General features: G+C 45.0%; 1 protein-coding gene across 1 annotated transcript in view; it reads left to right on the top strand.

Moving 5' to 3' along the window:
- SGSM3 (small G protein signaling modulator 3) overlaps window positions 1–19,439 on the top strand; it is a 35,025-nt gene that overhangs the window by 9,013 nt on the left and 6,573 nt on the right. The window contains exons 2-6 of the mRNA XM_024737518.1: window positions 15,824–15,942; window positions 16,463–16,548; window positions 16,994–17,060; window positions 19,082–19,278; window positions 19,352–19,439. The exon at window positions 19,352–19,439 is cut by the window's right edge and continues 3 nt beyond it. Coding sequence (XP_024593286.1) covers window positions 15,936–15,942; window positions 16,463–16,548; window positions 16,994–17,060; window positions 19,082–19,278; window positions 19,352–19,439 — 445 coding nt within the window. The 5' untranslated portion in view covers window positions 15,824–15,935. The remainder of the gene's footprint in view (window positions 1–15,823; window positions 15,943–16,462; window positions 16,549–16,993; window positions 17,061–19,081; window positions 19,279–19,351) is intronic.

The raw sequence follows: 19,439 nt of genomic DNA, 5'->3' as shown, positions 1-19,439 counted from the left end.
TGTGTGTAGAGAAAAACCAAAAGAGAGCATAGGAAAGAAGAAAGTGTGATTTATTGAGATGGCAAACTTGTGGCAGAATTTTAAAAAATTTTGATTTCTGTTAATGTCATCGTGTTAGTATAATTACAAAACTCAGAGGAGAGTCCCGCACTTCCTTCCCATGATAAACCCAGTGACTGTATATGCTGCAGAGATTTTCTTCTGACCTATAGCTTACATATATCCTGCTACCACTTAAGTCTGTCATCTGTGTTCTCAGTAGAAAAGAGCGGACCTGTGTAAAGTGCCCAGAAGTGCTCGGAAGAAGCTCCCCTGAGCCTCGGGCTCTGACAGCCAGTGTCCTACCTGACCCCAGCTCGGGTGTGGCTGGGGACCAAGTAAGCGCCTGATCTGTGGAGAAAACTCGGGACAGGGAGGCATATCTGTACAAGTAGATTCGGAAATAGCATTTTTTCCCCCTTAGAGTCTGTCTTGCAAATTGATGTACTTTTCTGGTCTCCTGGTTTATAAGCATCTTTTTCCTTTAAACTGCTTTTAGTGACTTTTGCTTTGGGCAGAGTATTTCATTTCATTGTACTGGAAAGAAACTGCAACTCCATGTGAAGTCATACACCTGGGGATCTTGTTTAGCCTTAAACAAAACAAAACAAAAAATTGGTGTGGAAACCTGGTTTCAGCAGCTTAGGGAGTTCCTGACTTCACAGTTGCTGTTAAGATGTCAGATTCATGCTGAGCAGTGTTAGAAAAGTGTTAGTTACAAATGAGAGAGAACGTGATCCTTTTCACAGTTATATATATAAGCTATCTCTAATAGTTTGCACCTTTTTTTTCACTTTTGCTTTCTTTGGTTTCGTATAAATCCCTGTGGAGATGGATATTTGAGGTGATAAGTAGTAGCCCTGTGAGAGGAAGAGGAAGGCAGGATACAGAGAAACTGCATAGTTGTTTTAAGTTCAGGCTTCATTTGTGGACCTCAGAAAACTCAAGGACACATTCTTTTTTTTTTTTTTTTTGCGGTACGCAGGCCTCTCACTGCCGCGGCCTCTCCCGTCACGGAGCACAGGCTCCGGACGTGCAGGCCCAGCAGCCATGGCTCACGGGCCCAGCAGCTCCGTGGCATGTGGGGTCTTCCCAGACCAGGGCACGAACCCGTGTCCTCTGCATCGGCAGGCGGACTCTCAACCACTGCGCCACCAGGGAAGCCCCAAGGACACATTCTTATTCCCTCAGTGTTCTGTACTTAAACTGTAATTTTTAAAATTGAGATATAGTTCATGTACCATAAAAATCACCCTTTTAAAGTATACAATTCAGAGGTTTTCAGTATATTCACTGTTGTGCAACCATCACCACTAATTCCAGAATATTTTCATCACTCCCAAAAGAAACCACATACCCACTAGTAGTAATTCCCTATTTCCCCCTCCCTCCAGCCCCTGGCAACCACTAATCTACCTTCCTTCTCTATGGATTTGCCTATTCTGAGCATTTTATATAAATAGAATTATACATTGTGTGGTCTTTTGTGACTGGCTTCCTTCACTGAGCATAATGTTTTCAAGGTTCATCCATGTTGGTACATGTGTCAGTACTTCATTCCTTTTTATGGATGAATAATATTCCATTGTATGGATATACAAATTTTGTTTATCCATTCATCACTTGATGGACATTTGGATTGTTTCCACTTTTGGTTTTTTTGTTTTGTTTCCACTTTTGGACTATTATAAATCATGCTGTTGTGAACATTCATGTACAATTTTTGATGTGATATAATTATCTTTAAACACAATACCTCTGTACTTTTTCAAAAAAGAGAACATTTAAAATCAAAACTAGTGAGCCCCATACTCCTACCACAAAACCAGCCATATTCCTTTTTATATTACCTTCAACATGTATATATTATATATTTTTTAAATGGCTGAAATCACATACTATCTTCATGCTGATGACTACTTTTCTTCTCTTCCCTCTTCAACTCACTTCAACTGGACTTCCACCCTCACCATTAAAAATTAAAGCTCTCTCATAATTTTTTTTTTTTTTGCGGTACGCGGGCCTCTCACTGTTGTGGCCTCTCCCGTTGCGGAGCACAGGCTCCGGAGGCACAGGCTCAGCGACCATGGCTAACGGGCCCAGCCGCTCCGCGGCATGTGGGATCTTCCCAGACCGGGGCACGAACCCATGTCCCCTGCATCGGCAGGCGGACTCTCAACTACTGTGCCACCAGGGAAGCCCCGTAGCAATATTTTCTTAGGTCAGTCTCCCAAGGCAATAGAAATTTAAAAATGGGACCTAATCAAACTTACAAGCTTTCGCACAGCAAAGGAAGCCATAAACAAAACGAAAAGACTACCTATGGAACGGGAGAAAACATTTGCAAATGATGTGACCGACAAGGGCTTAATTTCAATAATACACAAACAGCTCACACAACTCGATAACAAAAAAACAACCCAATCAAAAAACGTACAGAAGACCTAAATAGACATTTCTCCAAGGAAGACATGTAGATGGCCAATAGGCACATGAAAAGATGCTCAACATCACTAATTATCAGAGAAGTGCAAATCAAAACTACAATGAGGGGACTTCCCTGGTGGCACAGTGGTTAGGAATCCACCTGCCAATGCAGGGGACACGGGTTCAAGCCCTGGTCTGGGAAGATCCCACATGCTGCAGAGCAACTAAGCCCGTGTGCCACAACTACTGAGCCTGCGCTCTAGAGCCTGTGACCCACAACTACTGAGCCCGTGTGCCACGACTACTGAAGCCCATGTGCCACAACTGCTGAAGCCCGTGTGCCTAGAGCCCGTGCTCCGCAACAAGAGAAGCCACCACAGTGAGAAGCCTGGACACCACAATGAAGAGTAGCCCCTGCTCACCACGACTAGAGAAAGCCTGCGTGCAGCAACGAAGACCCAACACAGCCAAAAAAAAAAAGGAAAAAAAAACTACAATGAGGTATCACCTCACACCAGTCAGAATGGCCATCATTAAAAAGGCTACAAATAGTAAATGCTGGAGAAGGTGTGGAGAAAATGGAGCCCTCCTACACTGTTGGTGGGAATGTAAATTGGTGCAGCCACTCTGGAAAACAGTATGGAGATTCTTTAAAAAACTAAAAATAGAGTTACCATATGATCTGGCATCCCACTCCTGGGCATACATCTGGGGAAAACTCTAATTTGAAAAGATACATGCACCCCAGTGTTCACAGCAGCACTATTTACAAAAGCCAAGACATGGAAGCAACTAAATGCTCATTGAAAAATGAATGGATAAAGAAGATGTGGTATATATATATAATGGGATACCACTCGGCCATGAAAAAGAATGAAATAATGCCATTTGCAGCAAGATGAACGGACCTAGAGATTATCATACTAAGTGAAGTAAGTAAAACAGAAAAAGACAAATATATGGTATCACTTATATGTGGAATCTAAAATATTATACCAATGAACTTATTTATAAAACAAACAGACTCACAGATATAGAAAACAAATTTATGGTTACCAAAGGGGAAGTGGGGGAGCGGGATAAATTAGGAGTTTGGGATTAGCAGATACAAACTACTATATATAAAATAGATAAACAACAAGGTCCTTCTGTATAGCACAGGGAACTATATTCCATATCTTATAATAACGTATAATGGAAACAAATATGAAAAGGAAGATGTATATATATATGTATAACTGAATCACTTTACTGTACACCAGAAACTAACACAACATTGAAAATCAACTATACTTCTATTTTAATTAATTAATTAAAACCAAAAGTTCAAGAAAAATAACACAATTAAAGCTCTTGTCAGTGTCACCACCAGCCTCCAGCTTGCCAAACCAATGACCAGTTCTCTGTCCTCCATAGCACCTGTCTGACCTTTAAGTAGCACCTGACACTGATGATCACCTCCTCCTCGTAGAAACACTTTCTTTTGGTTTCCACAGTGCCACACACTGCTAGTGTTCCTTCTACTTCATTGGTCACTCCTCAAACTATTTTTTGTATATTTTTCTGCCTAACCTCTAAATGTTGGAATGTTCCAGGATCTGGTCCTCGGCCCCCTATTCTGCATTCTCTCCTTAGCCACGACATCTAGTCCTGGTGTTTCTCAAATTCATGTCTCCCGTTCTGACTACTGCGAACTCTGTACTCATATATACAATTGCTCAGTTGACCTCTCCACTTAGAGGTCTAATAGACATCCCCACTGAACATGGCCAAAGCAGATTGCTTGCTAACCATGAAACCTGCTCTCCCCCAGTCTCCCTTCATCTTGGTTAATGGGATCTGCACAGTTGCTCAGATCAAAAGCCTAGGAGACATCATTGATTCTTCCCATTATCTACCTCTATATCTCCAAATTATATCCAGAATCTAGTTACTTGTCATCAACTCAACTGATTTGGTCCAAGATACCATCTGTCACCTGGACAGCTGTAATAGTTTCCACTCTAAACCCCTCTGTAGTGCATTCTTCACAAAGTAGCCAATGCGATTTCTTTAAAAACCTAAGTCAGACCGTGTCATGCCCATGCTCAAAGCTCTTTAATGGCTTCCCATTAAAATGAAGTCCAGAGTCTTTGCTATGAGCAGTAGGCCCTACATAATCCAGGTCGTCCTGCCTTTCCAGTGATATCTGCTACTTTCCCCCTCATTGCTCCATCTCAGACACACTTGTCTTTTATTTCTCCAGTATAATAAATCTTTTGTTCCTTAAGGTCCTTGCACAAGCCGTTTCCTCTGTTTGAGCTTCTAAGTCTTTGTGGAGCTGACTCCTTATCATTCTGGTGTCAGCTGAAATGTCATCTCCTCAGAGAGGCCTTTCCTGACCACCTATCAAAAATAGTCCTGCCCCTACCTGCCTCTGAAATTATTCTTTCATTTACTTGTTTATTGTCTGTTTTCTGTCACTAATATTAATAGCTGGCTTTATTAAGCACATACTATGTGCTATGTATTGTGATAAATATTTACATTTTCTCATTTGTCATCATTTTACAGATGAGGAAACTGCAGGTTCATAAAAGCGAGAACTTTGTCTTGTTTTACTGCTATATCCCTTGCATGTGGAACAGTGTCTGGGGCATAGTAGTTGCTCAAAAAATATTTGTTGGTTGGATAGATGAACAAAAGACTCCTAGATTTATATCTCTAGTTTTTACATCTCCTTGAAGATGTAAACTTGTGTATCCAGTCACCTGCTTAACAGCTCCACTTGGATTTCGAAGAAACATTTAAATTATCCTACAACTCTTCATTCCCTCTTCCCCCAAACCTGTTTCTTTCCCACTCACCAGCATATTAGTAAATGTCATCATCGTAAACCCAGGAATTCAGACCAGAAACCTAGGCCTCACTTTGGGATGCTCCCTTTCTTCACTCCCCACATCCAACCCAGAAGCAAGGCCTATTGGTTCTGCCTCTGGTTATATCTTGAATCCATTTACTTCTCCCCACATCCACTGTCACCACTTTAGTCTCACTCCCCATCATCTTTCCTGGAGCTTGTACTTCCAAACTGGTCTCACTGCATCCACTCTTGTCTCTCCACAAGCCATTTGCCAAACGGCAGCCAAAGTGATTTTTTAAAAAACGTGTTAGTTCACGCCACCGCCATGTTTAGGATCCTTTTGTAGCTTCCCATTGTCCTTAAAATCTAAATCCTTCACTGTGACCTACAGTCCCTTGACAACCTGGGTGCCTCTACCTCTCCAGTTTCCTCTTACCGTTGTCCCCCTTGTCCATTGTGTTTCAGTTACTGGGCTTTCACTTCTTCCAAGGCCTTTCCCCACCTGAGAGCCTGTGGACTTGCCTTTCTTTCTGCCCATGACTCTACCCCCATCTTTGCAAGGCTGGCTTCTTGTCCTTGCGGTTTCGATTCAAGTAGTGCTAGTGCGTCAGTGATTCCTTCCCTGGATTCTTTTTGTTTTGGTTTGGTTTTTGGTATTTGGGGGCGGGGGGTGCAGTAGAAAAAAATAGTAGCTTTATTGCTTTCCCAGGCAAACCTTCCCTGGATTCTATATCACATCACCCTTTTGTTTTATTCAGATCACTTGCCATACTCTGAAATTCTTATTTATTTATCCATCTATTTGTTTTCTGTTTGATTTTCCCCCTCTAGATTGTAAATCATTGTTGCCCTAGCACATGATATGTTTTGGGGAAATATTTGGGGAGTAAATGACAGATATACACATTTCTGAGTGCACATGCTACATACATTTTCCCTTAATATTATATCATAAATAGTATCCATATTTCTTTAGTCCCTATAATTGGACTTCTTTTTTTAAAATAAATTTATTTATTTTACTTATTTATTTTTGGCTGCATTGGGTCTTTGTTGCTGTGCACTGGCTTTCTCTAGTTGTGGCGAGCGGGGACTCCTCTTCGTTGCAGTGCGCGCGCTTCTCATTGCAGTGGCTTCTCTTGTGGAGCACAGGCTCTAGGTGCGTGGGCTTCAGCAATTGTGGCTCACGGGCTCTAGAGCGCAGGCTCAGTAGTTGTGGTGCACAGGCTTAGTTGCTCCGCGGCATGTGGGATCTTCCCGGACCAGGGCTTGAACCCGTGTCCCCTGCATTGGCAGGCGGATTCTTAACCACTGCACCACCAGGGAAGCCCGTACCACAGTTCTTTATCCATTTACCAGTTAAAGGACATTTGAGTTGTTTTCAGTTTTCAGATTTTGGCAGTCACAGATAAAGTTGCCACAAACGTTTACATACAGGTTTTTGTGTAAACAAAAGTTTCATTTTCCTTAGATAAATATACCTAGGAGTGGATTTGTTGGGTTGTATGGTAAGTACATGTCTAACTTTATAAGAAACTGCCAAACCCTCTTCCAAATTTGTGGTACCATTTTGCATTTCTACCAGCAGTGTATGAGAGTTCTAGTTGCTCTGAATCCTCGTCAGCACTTAATTTGTCAGGTGGTTTGTTTTTTAATTTAAGCCATTTAATATGTATATGGTAATATCTCATTGTGGTTTTAATTTGCATTCCTTAATAACTAATGACATTAAGTATCTTTCTGTATGCTTGTCATCTGTATATCTTCTTTGTTAATGTTTCTGTTCAAATCTTTTGCCCATTTTATTTTTTTTAATATTAATTTTTGGATGTGTTGGGTCTTAGTTGCGGCATGCGGGCTCTTCGTTGTGACGCACAGGCTTCTATCAAGTTGCGGTGCACGGGCTTCTCTCTGTGGCACGCAGGCTCCAGAGCACATGGGCTCTGTAGTTGTGGCCCCTGCGGTATGTGGGATCTTTGTTCCCCTACCAGGGATCGAACCCATGTCCCGTGCATTGGAAGGTGGATTCTTAACCACTGGACCACCAGGGAAGTTCCGCCCATTTTATTTTTTTAATTGGATTGTTTGTTTCCAGCTCACTGAGTTTAGAGAATTCCTTATATTCTGGATACGTGTTCTTTATTAAATGTGTGATTTGAACATATTTTCTACCACCAGTGGCTTCTGATAAAGTCTAATTTAATCAAGTTTTTTTCTTTTATAGATCATACTTTTAGTGCAATATCTAAGAAATCTTTGCCTAACCAAGGTCACAAACTTTTTTTCCTATGTTTTCTTCTAGAAGTTTTGTAGTGATTCTTCTAGGACCATTTGTTGAAAAGACTATCCTTTCTCCATTGAATTGCATTTATATGTTTGTTGAAAATTAATTATTTACTTTCCTAGGGCTGCCATAATAAATTATCACAAAGTGGGTGACTTAGAACAACAGTAATATTGTCTCACAGTTTTGGAGGTCAGAAATCTGAAATCAAGGTGTCGGCAAGGCCATGCTCACTCTGAAACCGGTAGGGGAGGATCCTTCCTTGCTTCTTCCAGCTTCTAGTAGCCCCAGGCGTTCCTTGGCTTATTACACTATAATTCCAGTCTGTGCTTCACATGGTGTTCTCCCTGTCTCTTCATATTTTCTCTCTCTATATATCTGTGTCCAAATTTCCCCTTTTTATAAGGACACGAGTCATAATGGATTAGGGCTTACCTTAATGAGGTCGTCTTAAGTTGGTTAAATCAGCAAAGACCCATTCTCCAAATAAGGTCACATTCTGAGGTACTGAGGGTTGGGACTTCAATATATCTTTTCTGCGGGACACAATTCATAACGTTAATTGACCATATGTATGGGTCTACTTCTGGCTTACCTATTCTGTTCCATTGATCTATATGTCTTTCCTTTTGCCAGTGTCACCTGTACTACATGTAGCTTTATAGTAAGTATTGAAATCAGGTAGTGTGAATTCTCCAACTTTCTGCTTTCAAAATTATTTTGAGTATTTTGATTCCTTTGCCTATCCATTTAAACTTTAGAATCAGCTTGTCAGTCTCTGCAAGATATCCTACTGGGATTTTGTTTTGTTTTGTTTTGAGTATAGCTGCTTTACACTGCTGTGTCCATTCCTGCTGTACAGCATAGTGAATCAGCCATACGTGTACATATATCCCCTCTTTTTTGGATTTCCTTCCCATTTAGGTCACCACAGAGCACTAAGTAGAGTTCCCTGTGCTATACAGTAGGTTCTCATTAGTTATCTATTTTATATATAGTAGTGCATATATGTCAGCCCCAATCTCCCAATTCATCCCATGCTCCCCTTTCCCCTTTGGTATCAATACATTTGTTGTCTATGTCTGTGTCTCTATTTCTGCTTTGCAAATAAGATCATCTATACCATTTTTCTAGATTCCACATATATGCGTTAATATTATCATATTTGTTTTTCTCTTTCTGACTTAACTTCTCCCTGTATGACTCCTACTGGGATTTTGATTGGAATTATGTTGAATCCTTTCCTTGTTCCCAATCTTAGGGGGAAAGCATTCGGTCATTTATCATTAAGTATGATGTTAACTGTAGGATTTTTGTAGATGCCTTTTATTAGGTTAAGGAAGCTTCCTCTATTTCTAGATCTCTGAGAGTTTTTATCATGAATGGATGTTGACTTTTGCCAAATGCTTCTTTTGCATCTATTGAGATAATCATATAGTTTTTCTTCTTCAGTCTGTTGATATACTGAATTACATTGATTGACTTTTTAAATATTGAACAAGTCTTGCATTCCCAAGATAAATCCCACTTGGTCATGATGTTATTGTTTTTATGTATTGTAGAACTTATTGGCAAAAGTTGTTCATAATATTCTCTTATTATCCATTTAATGCCTCCAGGATCTGTAGTAATGTATCCTCTTCCATTCCTGATAATATTGGTAATCTGTGTCTTCTCGTTTTTCCTGTTCAGTCTGATCAGAGGTTTGATTTTATTGATCTCTAAAGGAACAGATTTTGGTTTTATTGATTTTTCTCTCTTTTTTTTTTGTTTTTCATTTTATTGATTTCTGTTATCTTTATTGTTTATTGCTTTTTTTTCTTCTGCATACTTTGGACTAAATTTACCAATAAATTCAACAACTTGGATAGTGGACAGATTCCTTGAAAGTACACAAACTATCAAAGCTCACTCAGGAGACTTCCCTGGTGGCGCAGTGGTTCAGAATCTGCCTGCCAATGCAGGGGACATGGGTTCGAGCCCCAGTCCGGGAAGATCCCACATGCTGCGGACCTACTAAGCCCGTGCGCCACAACTACTGAGTCTACGCTCTAGAGCCCACGAGCCACAACTACTGAAGCCCGCGCACCTAGAGCCCGTGCTCTGCAGCAAGAGAAGCTACCACAGTGAGAAGCCTGCCCACCTCAACGAAGAGTAGCCCCCGCTCCTTGCAACTAGAGAAAGCCTGCGTGCAGCAACAAAGACCCAGTGCAGCCAAAAATAAATAAATTTATTTTAAAGAAAAAGCTCACTCAGGAGGAATAAAGATAATCTGAATAGCCTTATCTCTATGAAAGAAATTGTAGTTGAAAATCTTTCCATGAAGGAAACTCCAGGCACAGGAGACTTCATTGGTGATTTCCTTTCAACATTTAAGGAAGAAATAATACCAGTTTCTACACAAACTCTTCCTGAAAATGGAAGAGGGGGGACTACTTCCCAAATCATTCTATAAAGCAGATATCATCCTGATACCAAACCTGAAAAAGGTGTTATTAGGAAAGAAAACTACAACCAAACATCCTTCATGAACATAGATGCAAAAATTCTTTACAGAGTTTGGGCAAATTGCATTCCACAATTTCTGAAAAGGAAAATACATGACAATGACTCGGTAGGGTGAGCTTCAGGTAGTATTCCTTGTGTTGCTTGCAGGTGCTCTCTTCCCTACCTTGGGTAGCTTCCTCACACACACGCTCTGACCAGTATTCACATGAAGGTTTGGGGGTGCTCTCTGCAGATTTCTGGAGCTCTCTGTGCAAGTCTCTGCTCTGCAACTTCAGGCTGCTTCGGCCACCTCTAGCTCCCAACTCAGTTCCTCTGCCCTCCTGGGTGCCCAGTCCTGGCTGCAGACTCTCTCCAGGCGGTAGCGGGCCGTCACAGGGCTCATCTCAATTGTTTTCTCTGTCTCAGGCTTCACTGTCCTGTGCTGCCTGTCATCCAATGTTTGAAAACCATCGTTTCATGTATCTTTCTGGCTTTTTAGTTGTTCAGGTTGGGAAAGTAAATCCAGTCCTTGTAACTCCATCTTGGCCAAAAGCGGAAGTCCATAACTGGAATGTGAAATGACTGAATCACATTTTATTGTGTCAGTATACCCAGATTTGATTAATTCCCCTAATGTTTGACATGTAAATTGTCCTCATGTTTTTGTTGTGTAGGTGATGCTGAAGTAGACCTTTTCATGTACATACCTTTCCGCGTCTATTGAATTATTTCCTTAAGATAAGTTTCCAGGAGAATAGTTACTGGATCAAAAGGCATTTAAAAAACTTACATGCTTCAAGATGACAGTCTTTTAATCTGCCTCCAGTATATTTCTTGTTTTTCGAAAGTTTCTGCCTCTCAGTACCCCTGTGACAACAGTAGGGCCGCCAGTGATGTGGCTGCTTTAACCAGCTCCCAGATGGCTGCTTTCAGGAAGGTTTCCATAGTGACCGGATGCTGGAAAAACCTGCCTGCCCAGATTGGCAATATCACTTCTGGCTCCTGTTGGGAACTTGGGGACTAGCGGGTAGTTGGTAAGAGAAATGGCATATACGTATTATTGCAGAGACTCATTAAAATATATCCAGATCTGACCGTTGCTCACTGTCCCCATGGTAGCAAAGCCAACATTATTCCTACTGCATCACCCCCTCCTGCCCTGCAGCCTTCTCTGTACGGCAGCCAGAGAGAGCTTTGAAATCCTAAATCAGATTCAGGTTTGCCTCTGCTCAGAGCCCTCCTGTAAGGAGAATAAGTTCCAGTTTTGTACTGCACTGCAAGGCCTTCCTGAGCCGGCTGCGCCCCCCGCTGTGCTTCCTCCTCCTCCCCAGCCCCTCCCCAGCCCCTCTCCCCCGCAGCAGCTGCACCTGCCACATAGGTTCCTGCCTTGTCTTCACCCTGCTGCTCCTGCTACCTGGATCTTCCTTCCCTCAGGAGCCGTAGGACTTGGTCTCCCACTTCCTTTTGTTTGGGTCTTTGCTTGGATGTCACCTTATCCTCAGAGCTTTTCCTGACCACGTTAGCGACATGGCTTCTCTCTTCTGACTCTCCTGTACCTTTATCCTGCTTTATTTTCCTCAGACTACTGTAGTTAGCACCATCTAACACAGCTGTGTTTATGTTCGTTGTCTGATTCTCTGCTGTGATGTAATGGCTGGGACTTTGGTTTTTCACTGTTGCGTCTCAACCCTTAGAACTATGTGTGGTTCATGGCGGTGCTCAGTAACTGTTGAGTGAATGAATGAGGTGGGCAAGCCAAGGCTGGGAAAGGGAGCTGCGGACTGAGAACTGTCTTCCCAGCCCCCTCAGTCCTCCACAGCCAGAGACAGCTCCTTTCTTCCACTTACAGACAACGCCTGCTTCCTCCACACTTTCTCTGCCCTTCTGGAAGAAACAGCTAAATCACTACCTCTGAGGCGTCAGTGATGAGGAGTCTTTCTGATGATCCCAGCTGGCATGTGTTACATTGAACCATACGAAGTTGTCGTTTTTACAGGTTGTAATGGCTGGATATCAGCAGTATCACATGGCCTTGAGTAACCTCAGTGTAGAGGGCCCAGATATTCACAGTAACTTTCTGGAAATTATGAGGACTCCTGCTAATTGCCTGATGCTTCCTGAGCACTTGCTGTGTGTCAGTGTGCTGGGGCTCTTTGCGTTCTCACTTCATCCTCGTAACCACTGTGAGACGCAGGTACCGTTGCTCCAGTCTGTGGAGAAGAAAACTGAGACTCAAAGAGGTGACGTGAACGTGCCCAAGGTTATAAGAAGCGGGGAGCCGCAGAGCCGGGATTTGAGTCCACATCTGTCCGACTGGAGAGGTCTTCACTTTAACCGCAGTGCCGTCCGGCCTCTGCACAAAGGTGGCAGAGGATGAGCTCGGAAGCCTTGCCCTCCTAACGCTGGTGCCACAGCAGCGTGCCTGCCCAGGGCTCCAGGCTGGCGGTGGCCTGGCTGAGCACGGGGTTATTTCCTGGCACTGTCAAGCTGGTGGCTGAGTGACATCATCTCCCCAGGTGGGGGTGGGGGGAGCATGGTGGGGCAGGGGGCACAGTTATCAGGGTCCGTTTGGGAGACTGTACGTGCATCTCTTCTAGACTTGTTTTCTCATGTGTGAGGACCAGAGATAGTCTGCTTCAGAATATGCTGTGAGGACTGAATGATGACATGATTTTAAGAACTTCTAGCTCAGTCGCTTTAATGTTAAAATACTTGCTCCATCCAGCACAGAATTTTGATTCAAATCAGGCCCCGCATACCTGTTATACTGAAGGAAGACGTTTCGTTTTCCTCACGCAGAACAGACAGACAAGTCTAGGATGGCTGGCCCATTAGGGAAGCGGGTTCTGCCATCTGTTTCTCAGCAAGCCTTGTCTAGAAGCAAGAGGGCTCCCTCCCAGCTGGGCATCAAAGCCTCCACGATGGGCATTTAGCCCAAATGTGGCCCGGTCAGGGTGTGTCTGGGGGCAGGAGTAGAGGTTGGTGACCCAGCTGAGCTGCCCTTGGGACAAGCTGTTTGGCCCCAGATTTGCAAGTGTGTCTTTAAAGAGAACTGGGATTTTTTTCACGTGCCCATTTTTCAACATTCGCTGGAGGAAAGGGTCCATAGGGTAATGTTTTCTCACAGTGCCCTCGAAGTGGTTCTTTGATTTTCCTTTTTTGTTTCTTTCTCACTCACCTGACCCTTCTCATTTACCCCGAATTCCCAACAGCAGACAGCACGCAGGAGACGAGGCCAACAGCTGTCACCTCTGAGGTCCCGTCACTTGAAAAATGGCAAAAGGAGGTCTAGGCCTAGGTGAATATGATACCAAAACCTAGAAGGCAACTTGCCCTAAAATATTTCACCCACATCTCCATTGTTACCTTCCATTTATGTTACCTTCCTTTCATTTCACGGTTAGAAGTAAAAGGCTTCATATTCAGAAAAAGGCTGAGAAAGCCACCCCTCAAACTGCATTTCTGTTGAAGCTCGAGTGGGTGATAATAGGCTCTTGCCTGTTCTAATAGGAGCAGGCTAGAAATAGGAACTCAGAGGGAGCCCAAGTGCTGACGCATCAGTTGATGGCTTATTTAATTTTTTTAAATTGAGATATAATTCACATGCTACAAAGTTCGCTATTTTTAAAGTGTATAATTCAGTGGTTTGAGTATTTCATACTGTTGTGTAACTATCACCACTCTCCAATTCCAGAACACGTTTCATCTCTGCAAATAGAAACCCTGTACCCATTAGCAGTCACTGTGCCTTCCCTTCTCCTCCAGCCCTTGGCAGTCACTAATCTACTTTCTGTGTCTAGGGGTTTGCCTCTTCTGGACATTTCATTTAAATAGATTCATACAATATTCATCCTTTTGTGACTGGCATCTTTAACTGAGCATAATATTCTTAAGGTTCACCTGTGTTATTAGTACTTCATTCCATTTTAAAGCTGAATAATATTCCATTGTATGGATGTTCTATGCATTTCCTGTATCCCTTCATCAGTTCTTGGACATATGGGTTGTTTCTGCTTTTTTGGTTATGATGAGTAATTCTGCTGTGAACATCCAAGTACAAGTTTCTGTGTGGACTCTTGCTTTCATTTCTTGTGGGTAAATAACTAGGAGCAGAATTCCTGGGTCATGTGGTAACTCTGTGTTTCACCTTTTGAGGAGCTGTCAGTACTTTCCACAGCAGCCCACCATTTTACATTCCCACTAGTAGAGTATGAGGCTTCCAATTTCACCACATCCTCACCAACACTAACTATTGTTTTTTTTTTTCTGATGTTGAAGATAAGTTTTAATGGCAGGTGCCTGCTGCTGTAGGACAAACAGGAGCTATGTGCTTAAGTGTATTCATCCCATATGGCCAAACACTGCTTTTAAGACTTTTGTCTCCAGGGACTTCCCTGGTGGCACAGTTGTTAGGACTCTGCCTACCAATGCAGGGGACACGGGTTCGAGCCCTGGTCCAGGAAGATTCCACATGTCATGGAGCAACTAAGCCTGTGCGCCACAACTACTGAGCCTGCGCTCTAGAGCCCGCGAGCCACAACTACTGAGCCCATGTGCCACAACTACTGAAGCCCGCGTGCCTAGAGCCCGTGCTCTGCAACAAGAGAAGCCACTGCAATGAGAAGCCTGCGCATTGCAACAAAGAAAGAGTAGCCCCCGCTCACCACAACTAGAGAAAAGCCCACGGGCAGCAACGAAGACACAATGCAGCCAAAAATAAATAAAATATTAAAAAAAAAAAGACTTTTGTCTCCAGTATGCCATCCTCGTGGGTGTGAAGTGGAATCTCATTGTGGTTTTGCTGTGCGTTTCCCTGATGACTAATGATGTCGGGCATCTTTTTACCTGCTCATTGGCCATTTACGTCTCTTCTTTGGAGAAATGTCTATTTAAATCTTATGCCCATTTTTATTTATTTATTGTTAATATTTATTTATTTATTTTGGCTGCTCTGGATCTTAGTTGTGGCACGTGAGATCTTTTAGCTGTGGCATGAGGACTTCTTAGTTGTGGCATGTGGGGTCTAGTTCCCTGACCAGGGATCGAACCCGGGCCCCCTGCATTGGGAGTGTGGGGTCTTAACCACTGGACCACCAGGGAAGTCCCCTTATGCCCATTTTTAAATTGGGCTGTTTGCCTTTTTAATTGTTGAGTCATTTTTTAAGAGGACAAAAAAGTAGGGAGGCAGGGGTTAAACAGTGATGTGAGAAACTTAGATGGCAATTTCCTAGTTTCCCAGCTGTGAGGTGCTGGAAGGTGTGGTCGAGCAGACTGGTGGATGAAGTGGAAACGTCAGTGTCGGGTGAGTGGAGGTACGGACTCAGAAGTGTTGTAGCTAAGTGATTCCTCAAAAATTCTGGCTCAGGAACCTATTCATGGAAGTTTTGGTGGTGGCTGGTTTTTGTTTTCTTTTTTATGAAACATTTGCCTGAGTACAGAGCATCAGGAAGTCTGTCTGTGTGATCCTCTCCTTCTCTAGTAGTATGGGAACTGAGCAGACCCTCCTCTTGGCTCACAGAGCTGTTGGAGAACAATAGTTTTGTAGCTTCTTCAAGGTGTATGCTCTTGGATGAAATGTTCAGAATAGGAGGCTTTTTCTTTCAAGTGTGACTTTTCCTTCCCTGTCAAACAGTGGCCAGGATTTACCTCCCCACCACCTCTGGGCCAGCAAATCAGAGTCGGGTAGAAAGGACTCCCAGGAGAGGGGCTGCGTTAAATGACTTTCCTCTTTGCACTCCTACCAGGGCAAATGTTTCTGGACCAGATGAAGCTTGAGGAGCCTTCCAGCTGTAAGATACTAGGATAGGAAACTCCCGAGTCTGGATCTACAGAAGACTTGCCTGTCCTCTCCACACGATGTCAGGTGGGAGGCAGGGGGCTGGCTTGGACATGGGGCGACAGGCTCTCCAGGGGGAAGGGGGTCTTATCCAGGAGGAAACCCCAGTGGGAGGGAAGCAGGCTTGTTTTCCACGGACCTTCGAGGGTCACGTGGACCGCCCAGGTAATGGAGGAAGGAGGAAGTCTTCTGATGGGCATCTGGGAGAGCTACTGCAGCTCTCTTCTCAGTTTTCCTGTATCCCTGTCCTCTCCTTCCAGCCTGAAAATCCTCACTCACAGGTGGAGGGAGAGGCAAGGAGATGAAGTCAGGTTATGTCTTGTAACACACTGCTGGCTTCCTTTTCCTTCCTCCAGAAAGTTGCACTTTGCTAGGTTTCTCCCCTCCCCCATCCATCCCACTCTAGATGGTCCAGTCCTTTAATGCTGGCACTCTGGGGGGTGGGACGGTGGGGAGAGGAAGGGAGAGGGGGTGTCTCAACTTGAATTTTCCCCCTGAATGCTCTGCATTTTCTTCATCTCCTATTCCTGGTCCTCTTCGGTTTTAGGAAGCCACATACCTTCTGCCAGTGGCCCCTTCTCAGCCCTGACTCCTAGCATGTGGCCCCAGGAGATCCTGGCCAAGTACACACAGGTACAGCAGTCAGCCAGTGGGCGCCAGTGGCTCTGCTCCCACACTGGGGCACCCAAGGGGACCCACCGCCCGCTGCAGGCATCCTGGGAGGGGGGCCACTCCCCCGTATTCACACAGGGTCAGAAGCCCCCATCAGAGACAGTATCTTAGCTCCACGTTCCCTGTGAATCGGACATTAGGTTGGGGAACAAGAATGGCACTCTGCTCTCCGTATTATGGGGACACAGAAATACATAAAACGTGTTTCTTGCCTTGATTTTATCTTTGACCTCTGAGGAAAACAAGGAAAACTCTGGAAGAATTCAAGAGGGTCGTGGCCCCCAGAGCTGAGTGATGACCACAGAAGCTTCAGGGAATGGTGGCCTTTGGTCTGAGTCAGGGAGGCTAGGAGGCATGGCAGCAGCGCACGCAGCCCCAGGCTGACTCTTCCTACTCCTGTGTCTAGAAGGAAGAGGCAGTGGTGCAACCAGAGTTCTGCTATGATGAGTTCGGCTTCCGCGTGGACAAGGAAGGTGAGATAGCCCCTCGGGTGTAATCTCTCCACTGTCCTTGGGGAGGGCAAGCTCCAGTGACTGATTACACTGCTGTGGCCTTGGGCTCTAGATGTTCCAGAATCAGGGACAGAACCACATCCGACAGTGATGCTGTTATAAGTATCTGGAATCCTTCGGGGTTTTTTTTTTGCCACGTTGCACAGCTTGCGGGATCTTAGTTCTCCAACCAGGAATTGAACCCACACCCTTGGCAGTGAAAGCACTGACTCCTAACCACTGGACCACTAGGGAATTCCCTGGGTTTTTTTTTTTTTTTAAGATTAATTTTATTGATCTTCATATGATAATAAAAGCAATAATGTTCATTGTAGAGAATTTTAAAAGTACATCAAGATATAAAGATTAAAACAAATTAACCCATTATCCTACAACCTGAAGATAACTGCTGACATTTCTATGTATTTTTTTCCTGGCTTTGTGTGTATCCGTATGTAACTTTTCATAACTAAGATGTCATATATATGTTTTTATATTGCTCTTATATCTCAACATTATTCCATGAGCATTTTTTCTGTCAGTTAAGACCTCTTTAAAGCATGTTTTTCAGTGGCTGTGTACTATCCTTATAATGGATGTCATTTTTTTTGTTTTTTAAAAAATTTATTTTTGGCTGCATTGAGTCTTCGTTGCTGTACGAGGGCTTCTCATTGCGGTGGCTTCTCTTGTTGCAGAGCACGGGCTCTAGGCGCGCGGGCTTCAATAGTTGTGGCGCACGGGCTTAGTTACTCCCGCGGCATGTGGGATCTTCCTAGACCAGGGTTCGAACCCATGTCCCCTGCATTGGCAGGCGGATTCTTAATCACTGTGCCACCAGGGAAGTCACTGTCTTCATATTTTTATAACCATTCTTCTGTAAGTGGGCCCCTAGGCCATTTCCATTATTTTCTACTGTAAATACACCTGGTGTTGCCCAGTGGACTGCTGGAAAGCTGTCTGCCAGAACCCAGGGTAGCCTGTCACCAAGCAGACATTAACTGACTGACTGAGACCATTCACCTTCAGGTCACTCGAACTCCCAGTTCTGATGAGCCTTCCTTGTTCCCTAGTTTGCAGGCAGACATTCAGAAGATAAAAGGTGGGCCTGAGAGGAGCACAGGGACCTTTCTAGTATGATGGAAGTATTCTGTGTCTTGATGGGGACGGCATTTAGACTGTCAGCGCTTAGACATTTGTTTATTGATACTCAACAAAGTGTACACTTAAAGTTTGTGCACTTTATGTGAATTCACTGAAGGTGAAGTTTCAGAAAGTGGAGGCCAAGGGCATGGCTTTAGGATGAGTAAGGATGAGGCTCTGTGGGGTGGCCCCGCCCCACTGTGCATCCCCAGTGCCTCAAACAGGTGGTCTTGGCTTCATGAGCTCCCAGGCAGTAAACAAACAAACAAATGTATGCTGGGGGCAAGAAGAGGCTGGGAGAGGAGGGGAGGTGGGAGACGTTTGAACAGAGACTGAGAGGAAGTGAGGCAGTGAGTGTGGCCAGGAAGGGGAATAACAGGTGCAGAGGCCCTGAGGCGAGTGGATTTGTGGGAAAGAGCTGGGGTGGAGGGAGCAGGGCGCGAGGAGGCGGGGTCAGGCGCTGTCTGCGTGACAGGCTCTGAGCTGTGACTGGGCTGTGAACAGCCTCTAGGGAGGCAGGGCAGGACTAGGCGGCCGCTGAGGAGGCTGTCGCTCTAACCCAGACGAGAGATGGTGGCTTGGACTAGGGCCGTAGTCGGAGGGGCGAGAGAGCCGAGGTTCTGCCTGTGCTCTGAAGCGGAGGAGCCTGAGCACCTGGGTGGGGGGGGGGGGCGGGGGGAGCCTCGCGGATCTGGTTTGGGGGTGAAAGCGAAGAGTTTGCGCTGGCTGTTTGGGGTGCCACGGGAGATGGTTGGAAAGGTGACCCTGACTTTCAGTGGTGAGATCCGGGCGGCGGACCCAGAGCCCAGTCCTCTGCTCTCGGGGCACAGGCGGCAGGGGTCGCTCTCCCTCCTCCCTCACAGGCGCAGACGGCGCCCCCCGCCCAGGCCAGCTGCTGGAGGACCCCCCCCAGAGGCTGCGCTGGCAGGCCCACCTGGAGTTCACCCACAACCACGACGTGGGAGACCTCACCTGGGACAAGATTGCCATCTCCCTGCCCCGCTCGGAGAAGCTCCGCTCCCTGGTGCTGGCCGGGGTGCCGCACAGCATGAGGCCGCAGGTGAGGCGGGGCCCGCGGGGGCCACGGGCTTCAGGGGCCCCCTGGGGACTGAGCGCCGTGCTCCCCCCATCAGCTGTGGATGCGGCTCTCCGGGGCCCTGCAGAAGAAGAGGAACTCCGAGCTGTCCTACCGAGAGATTGTGAAGGACAGCGCTAACGATG

Source organism: Neophocaena asiaeorientalis, unplaced genomic scaffold (assembly GCF_003031525.2).
Source record: "Neophocaena asiaeorientalis asiaeorientalis breed wild unplaced genomic scaffold, Neophocaena_asiaeorientalis_V1.1 scaffold242, whole genome shotgun sequence".
Taxonomy (NCBI): Eukaryota; Metazoa; Chordata; class Mammalia; order Artiodactyla; family Phocoenidae; genus Neophocaena; species Neophocaena asiaeorientalis.
Note: the sequence above shows the minus strand (reverse complement) of the source record. Positions and strands in the feature narration are given on the sequence as shown.